The following is an 8,788-nucleotide window of genomic DNA, read 5'->3' as shown; positions in this document are numbered from 1 at the left end:
GGCGTGGCCATTTTAGCCCTATCTAACTTTTGGAGACTGAGTGGGCAGTTCAATCTCCACTGGTAGCCAATCGGAGATAGCTGGCCCAAGGCTATCACTAATTAAGCGGCCTGCAGTGAAAAGAGACGGATCAACAAGTGCGTCCATCTTGTGGTCCCTAATACTCGTATTTAATGTCTGAAATAATGTGGGTTCTATGGTTGATTTTCTTGAGTTCTGGGAGAAAAAATCCATTTGCCTGTGCCAGAGATCAACTAACTCGGGAACCGGTCGAAAAAAGGCTTAGAAAAATTTCTTCTAGTCACCGACTAGATTCGAAACCAAGAAGTCTTCCTTCATGGTGGTAAGCGTCGTGATGTGCAAACGCTACATCCACCGAGCTATACAGGCTTTCTGAGTACTGTTAATGTCTGAAAATTGCTTGACCTTGGTTCTTTTTTAAAAACTATACTAGACATTTTTCTTTACAGTGTGATGCTCATTATTATCTTGTTACAAAATCTAGGACTAACCACTACACTGCAATGCTACAAGCTTAAAACTGGGGTTATGCAACTTTTAACATTGCCAAACACTGTTGTTTTAAGTAATATTACAATAAAAAGTCTGATAATGTTGAATCTGTAACAAACAATGAATGATATTAAACAACAACAAAAAAAAAATTCATCTTTACTTCAAACATTTGTTGGTACACGATAGGAACTGTCTAGCTCTCTGGAGAAGTACAGTATTTCTTTTATACAGGATTATTGCATTCATACAATTTAAAGTAACATGATTATGCTTAAAAACAGAATGTCAATTTTTTTTTTTTTTACTCCTACCATAGGATTTTTTTGGGATAATTAAGATTATACAATCAGCCCTCACTCTAGAGAACAGGTACCAAAGGAAGAGTAAGTTTCTGTGAAAGATTTTCTACAATGAATTTCATTAGAATAGCAATGATGCTAAGAGGTTTCATCCAAATTTTTCAGGTTTTTTTTTAATAAATTGTAACAAGACAAAGACTGATAATTTTTACACAGCTCGATTATTATTATGTGACACCTCCAGGGAGTCCAAGGGACTCATTGAGGGATTATTCATTTTAGAAAACTACATATACATTGATAGGCACATTTTAAAAATGTTTTGCTGTTGTTTTGCTTAAAATTTTTATTTTAAAGCAGCAGCAAATAATAATATGTAAATTAACTTCATATATTCTCAACATCTTATAACAATTTGGATTTTAGCAAAACTTTAATATTTTTGCCAAAGATTGAGATTACTACATTAAAAGAATCGAATCAATAAGAATACCTAAAAACACATCTGTAATCAATGTATTGAGGTCTCCTCCTACTCCAGTTATAGTTTCCAACAAAACAGTAACATGGTAGTCAAGTGAAGCATCTTAATTATAATATAACTATATTCCAAACAATAGTGTTATGTAAACCAGCAGAGTTTGTTTTCACTGCATACAAGTGATCTGAGTACATGACGAGGAAGGTCAAAAATTTTAAAAATATTAACCCATGAAAAAAAAAATTCAAGTATACTGTATTTAGCAAAATGGAATAAATAAAGAATAAAAACTGCAAATAAAGGCTCAATTAGCTTTTTTTTTCTTTTTAACTTATTTCATCTTTTTATTTATGATATACTTACAATCCACTTTCCTCCTTAAAGATTCAGATTATATAAAATTTGCTATGCATTCAAATAAACTTCCTCATCTTGCAGCTATACTGGCAACATGTATTATGATCATAGTGGAATATGCAAATTTTCCCAAAGTGTGTAGTTGTCTATGCGAAAGGGGAGGGACTGATTTTCTTGATAGGGACAGAATCTAACTTCTGTTGTTGGATTATCTATTAATATGCTATCAATCAGAATAAAAAATTCATTGTAAGGATAATATTCATCCAAAATATGACAGTGACAAAACATCATTCTGTAGGCTGGCAAGGATATTCTATTTACCTGCAAACAATATTCATCTCCTTCAATGGAACTTAAATGTATGCTTCTCCGTTCCCATTCTGTTAATCTAATTTCACCGGAGGACTTTTCAAATGGTTATGGACAATCATTTAAAAGATTAGATGCTGAAACTGGGAAGGTGGCAAAGAAGAAAATTTTACTCAAAAATTAATTCAAAAGTGTAAGCACTTTATGTAAACAATGACAAAGAACAAGTAAAACATTTCTGCCATATGTGCACAACAATTTTTAGTGAATATGGCAAATTATATATGAAAAACAGACAACAGAATTAGCAAAAGCAAATAAATTTATACAAGAGGGAAATTAGTCAAAACACTAAACTAGATGTATATATGTAAAACAGTGTTCAAACCAATTTGAACTTATGGATGTGAGAGTAGGATTAGAAATAAAATACTTGATCAAAGGCTGGACACCACAGATAACTATTTATTCTGAGTTCTGAGAAAAATTAGGAGAGAGAACAGAGGAACATTAATGGCAGAACCATGCAGAATAAGTGAGCACTGCTAATCTAAAGTGATATGGTCACTTAACAGAATGGGAAAAGAAATGTTAGAAAACTGTTTTTGCCAAGATAGCAGGAAAAAGACTCAGAGGAAGAATAATATTTTGGATATTATTCTTCTCCAGATAGATTGATACAGTAAGAAGATCAAAATATAAAATCTGATTATATTAGAGTCCTGACATAATGGACTAAATTAGAGAAAGATAGTCAACAGAAAGTAAACAATTTAAACTTTTAGTGTAGTAACGTCTTATAATCCTGTACACCTCCTGAGAGTACATATCAGGAATTTCATGATGATAGGATCATATTTCAAAGCCTTCTATAAATTCCAAAAAAAAAAAAAATTAAGAAAGTATAAATACAGACTGATACATCATAAGGACAAAGTGGTCAACAATTTGATTCTTTTAAGATTTTCAAAATATTAAGTTTTGCTAAAATAAATATAAACCAAATCAATATATCCAGGTGCAGGGATGGCCAACCTTTTGTCAGCTATGCCCAATTAAATGCATAGTTCTTGTCCACTAGTGTTAAATGGGCTACATCCGTTCTATGGTAGGAAAATTTTCCAGTAGCATGTTATGTAGAAAACAGTTATAGAAAACTTAAATTTCACATTCTTATCATTAATTTCATATTGATTATTTAATGTTTCAGTGATTTATTTTAGCTTGCTTATGAAATGGACATTTTAAAATGCACTACGGTATGCCACCCCTGCTTTAATACTCTGAGTCTTCTAATACCAAATACTTAATAACAATATATTTATAACATTCAACATGGCTCATTTAGTAGCTTTAATCTAATAGTCAAATAATTAGGACTCTGAAATTACTCATTCCACTATTTCAATGTTTACTTAACAATTTTCATAAATGATTTAAAATTGAAATTTAAAATACCATTTATACTTTTCATCATTCCATAAATGAATCGCATCACTATATTGAAAATAAATTATTAACTAAAATATCACATCATTTAAGTTATATAACTTCCTTATATAAAATTTGCTGTTGCATTTATGAGAATTAAAAAAAAAAATTATCATTTGAAGAAGAAAAAAGACAGACACTAAAATAACTTTGTCAAAGTAAGTGGCATAAGAAATAGTATATTTAAGCCATTCCTATTGGAAAAACACACTAGAATCAGACTCATTCCACTATTTCAATGTTTACTTAACAATTTTCATAAATGATTTAAAATTGAAATTTAAAATACCATTTATACTTTTCATCATTCCATAAATGAATCGCATCACTATATTGAAAATAAATTATTAACTAAAATATCACATCATTTAAGTTATATAACTTCCTTATATAAAATTTGCTGTTGCATTTATGAGAATTAAAAAAAAAAATTATCATTTGAAGAAGAAAAAAGACAGACACTAAAATAACTTTGTCAAAGTAAGTGGCATAAGAAATAGTATATTTAAGCCATTCCTATTGGAAAAACACACTAGAATCAGACTCATTCCACTATTTCAATGTTTACTTAACAATTTTCATAAATGATTTAAAATTGAAATTTAAAATACCATTTATACTTTTCATCATTCCATAAATGAATCGCATCACTATATTGAAAATAAATTATTAACTAAAATATCACATCATTTAAGTTATATAACTTCCTTATATAAAATTTGCTGTTGCATTTATGAGAATTAAAAAAAAAAATTATCATTTGAAGAAGAAAAAAGACAGACACTAAAATAACTTTGTCAAAGTAAGTGGCATAAGAAATAGTATATTTAAGCCATTCCTATTGGAAAAACACACTAGAATCAGACTATATAATGTCTTGTCAAAACCAACTTACTATACGGAAGTGAAACATGGACCATAAAAAGGAAAGATGAAAAACTAATTCAAACAGCAGAAATGAAATTTCTCAGAAAACAGCTGGATATACCAAGTGGGACCATAAAACAAATGAAGAAATCTTACAATCCCTGAAGATAAAACCAATTAATTACTACCTAAGACAGTATAAACAAAAATGGATAGAACATTTAAATCTAATGGACAACAGCAGACTACTGAAAATATTACACCGTTAAAAATAAGTGGAAAAACAGAATTGGAAGACCAAGAAAGAGATGGCATGAGACCTGAACAGGCCACCTGGCCTAAAATCCATATTAGGAAGAAGAAGGGAAAAAATGTCTATCTCAGGCATTCTGTGCTCACATAATTTTGGATTAACAACTTCTGTTAATCAGTGACTGAAATGTCTCAATTTTTAACAAAATATAGCTGCACACATGATTTTTTAAATATCATGAGAGTTATCTAATCTGTTCATATGCATCTAGAGTATACTGTATGGAAGTAACAAACTAAAATCACTGCCAAGAATCTTTGTTGATAAGTCATAAGACTTAAATGCCTTTTCACAAAATTGCTGCCATCTTCTAGTCACACACTCATAAGAAATCAGCTCCCCTTCCCTTCTCAGATAAAGTAACAAAGTGTTATTTCATCAGTGTTCTAAACATTGAAACATTCAATTGTACCAGGTGTTGAGACTTCACATGCTCACAACATATTTCTGAAATCAGTATGCTTATGTTTAACAAAATTGGGAAAAAAAAAAAAAATCTGTATAAGACTAATGAGCTAGTATGCTTTACCTGAAAACAGGAGTGCACACATTCCTTGTATTATTAATGAAATATAAACAAATGCATTTTCTTTTTTCCTCTCCAGACAAATGACATCAAAACTGTTCTGAGAATAGATCTATTCTGAATTATAAGATATAGCCAGATCAAACAGAATAATAAAGTACATTGTAGTTGATCATATTTCATTTTGACTAATTTCACCAAGAAACTATTTAGGATCAACTTATCTCTGAATGAGAACAAGAATAATATAGTCTATTCAGTTTTACACCACATTACTTTATAATAAATTGCTTAGTGATAACTATCTGAAGATAATAAATACCTTTAACACAAAATGAAAAACAAAATGCTTGTCACCCTGTATTCAGTAAAAAAAATTTCAGTTGTATTTCTTCTAAAACAATTCATTATAAACTATCTGTGTATACCTGACTATTGAAATATCAGTGTACACACTAGTATAATATACTTGCCTAAATGAAATCTTAGTTCTTGTATTATCATTTCTAAATAAAAATATTTTATATTTTAAACATTATTTTTCTATTTTAACTCAGAGGGAAAAATATAAACCAAGAAAATACCATTACCCTACATTGTAGGATATCGCAACATTAAAAACAAAACAAAAAGCTTGAACAGTATCACTATATAATAATCTGAAATTATTAAAAACAAAAGCTAAAATCAGAAGTTAGAAAGTGGTGACCTGCACCAAGAAACTAAGTGAGAAATAAAGTAGACAATACAGTAAACCCTCGATTTTACGGACTTCGGATTTAATGGACAAAATTTCCGATCCGCATGTCACGTGAAAATTAACACCGTTAATTTTAAAATGCTTTTAATGAAGATCTGCTTATAATTAAATTAAGATTATTTTTTTATTAATTTCCTGTTATTTTTAACAAATTTTGGCAAATAGGCCATCATATGTTGGAAAAACACTGTAGTAATTTAGCTGACATAAATGAGTCAGTGCTCATAAAGCATGTTCAGTGAATGATTAGAACGCAATCACACCAATCGAGCTGTCATTGGTTCTTTTGTCACGTGCCATGACTTTCTGTGGCAGTTTTAACGCGTGTTGGCCGATGTTCCGATGTGCGCTAAGCCACTCCCAGTAGCATGCATTTGTTTACTCACGGCAAATGGTTTACGTACGTAGGCAATTTATAGACCTATTCAATATAAATTTAAAATTACAATTTTTCTGTGAAATTAAACTTTTCATAGATATAGTACTTAATTTTAATTACATAAAAGTTTCTACATAAGTAAAAACATGTAAATTAGCTATTTGTCAATTTTTTAACATACGTATTCAGAAAATCTACTTAATTATATAACAGACTTTCGGATTTAATGGACACCCCCTTCGCCCGAATTAGTCCGTTATATTGAGGTTTTACTGTACTATAGGGATATAAAAGTTATAATTTACTACATACTGAGATCTCTGTGCAACAAGAAAAAAAAAAGTTTTATGAATTCTCAAGCAATTTCACTCACCAGCAAAATGCTGAAAGAAAGTTTTTCAAAAAGAATGATGCAAATGCAGTAAAGCCACTTCCCCCCCCCCCCCCCACATTCTGAACATCTCTGAAAGACTGGATTTCATTCACTGCAAATCTCTCTCTCAGATAAGAAAGGAGTTGACCATAATAAAATAAGCCAATAACAATGATCTAATCATGGAAGCATTAATCATATACAACATTCTGCTATTGTTATTTAACAAGTGTACAGCACATTATTCTTCTTTACTAGATTTCCTAACCAAAACTTATTTTGTAAATGAAAATCTATTCTTTCATCAGTTCACTATTCTTTTGTAATTTTAATTTCAATCCAGAACCCAAAAAATTTGCTACTCAAAGTAGCAATCTGCTTAGAAAAATAATTAGTAAAGTTTAAGAAAATACATAAAAACAAATTTTATCACACTGTTGTTACAGTTGTGGCCTCCATTTAACAAAGCTAAAATTAGCATAACCATAGCAATCTTTTTGTACTATGGCTAATAATGAGATAAAAATGTTATAAGGCTAAAAGAGGTCCAGCTGGCATTGAAAGGAAAAATAATATTAATTTTTGCCCATTTAACTAGATTTCATTGTATTAACTATTCTAAAATGAAAAATGCCCTTAAAAAAATCACAATTGTGGTATAAACTACCACACTGAATTTAATTCTAAAACAAAACAAAAAATTGTAATGATCATTATATAACATTACAAACATTATGTGCAAATTGGTTAATACCCTGTTCATTTCACACTATTCTGGATAGTTGAGTGCATATTTAATTTTAAACAGCTTTATTTTGCAATCGCATATTCCGAAATGAAAGTGGTGCTTTATTATAGAACTGCCAATATTTATCCAGTCTTAGGTGTGGAAATGGTCTGTGTTTACGCTACATAAAAAAAAAAGTAGTGAAGTGCAGTAAAAAAAAACTTGCCCAAGGAGAGAAATATATCACATTGACCATATCCTAGAAAATGCAAATGAAATGCACAGAATGAGAATTTTGAGACCAGGTAAAATAATTACCTCTTCTCTCACAAAGAAACAATGTATATACACATAAAAAAAAAAAAAACCTACACTAAATTTGCAACCCAATCTTTGAATTCATATCACTTTGCACGTTGTGCAACAAGGATCACAGTCACTCATTACATGTCAAAACAAAGTGCAGTGCTGGACTTTTATTCGGCCACCGAGATATCTCTAAACTGATGATATCTGCCACTGCGATAACGGCGTATTAAATATGGTACAGCCATAGCAACAAGGACCCCAGACAAAAATGAGAGTGGAATAGCTAGTCCAAGTGCCACAGGAGAAACTGAAAAGAAATAAATCACAATATTACACTTTCAACTATAGCTTAACTAAAATTCTTTGCATATTGAATTTAGATAACTGTTTACTTCACCATAAACTAATTAAACTTTTCATTCATAAAAGAACTCCAATGTTATTAATAATGAATAACGGCCCTATATCATAAGCTATTACTCTTCTTGATGACATTACAAACATCCATGCCTCAGCAGTACTTCAAACCACAGCATTATTTAGGCTCTCTTCTTAAATTTATATGGATAAGGTCAATTCTCACTACAGCAAACATCACTATAACTCCATAAAAAAAGTTATACAGTAGAATTTGCTTATTGTGATCACGGATAATATTATCAATCGGCCCTGAAACACGTCATTTAAAATGAATTTAAAATAATCTGTCTATTATAATCAAAGTTCCAGTTATTGTTATCAGAATCCTTGAATGTTTAGCCTTTTGCGTCTCAGAATTCTAAGAAATAAGGGTTAATCAGGAGAAAATTTGACAAAGAACATTTGTCGAAATCAGAAAAAATATGCTTTTGAACTAAGTCAGATTGCAAACATGGGTGAGGTGCCTCTCAATTTTGATGTGCCTTCCAACAGAACTGTTGATATTCAAGGGGTCAAAACAGTGGCAATCAAAACAAGCAGTCATGAAAAGATGCATTATACTGCTGTCCTTTCATGCTGTGCAGACAGTACCAAACTGCCTCCAATGGTCATTTTTAAGAGGAAAACGTATCCTAAAGAGAGCATACCACTGCGTTCT

The 8,788-nt window shown here is 30.5% G+C and overlaps 1 protein-coding gene across 2 annotated transcripts in view; it reads right to left on the bottom strand.

The window, feature by feature from the left end:
- Positions 1 to 656: 656 nt before the first annotated feature.
- Positions 657 to 8,788, bottom strand: part of LOC150103949 (cubilin-like) — a 283,125-nt gene continuing 274,993 nt past the window's right edge. For both annotated transcript variants that reach the window (XM_090397190.1, XM_090397189.1), the window contains exon 17: positions 657 to 8,017. In XM_090397190.1, coding sequence (XP_090253316.1) covers positions 7,878 to 8,017 — 140 coding nt within the window. In that variant the 3' untranslated portion in view covers positions 657 to 7,877. The remainder of the gene's footprint in view (positions 8,018 to 8,788) is intronic.

Source organism: Typopeltis vanoorti, chromosome 8, assembly GCF_054136105.1.
Source record: "Typopeltis vanoorti isolate ZY-2024b chromosome 8, IOZ_Tvanoo_1.0, whole genome shotgun sequence".
In the NCBI taxonomy this organism is placed as follows: domain Eukaryota; kingdom Metazoa; phylum Arthropoda; class Arachnida; order Uropygi; family Thelyphonidae; genus Typopeltis; species Typopeltis vanoorti.
Note: the sequence above shows the minus strand (reverse complement) of the source record. Positions and strands in the feature narration are given on the sequence as shown.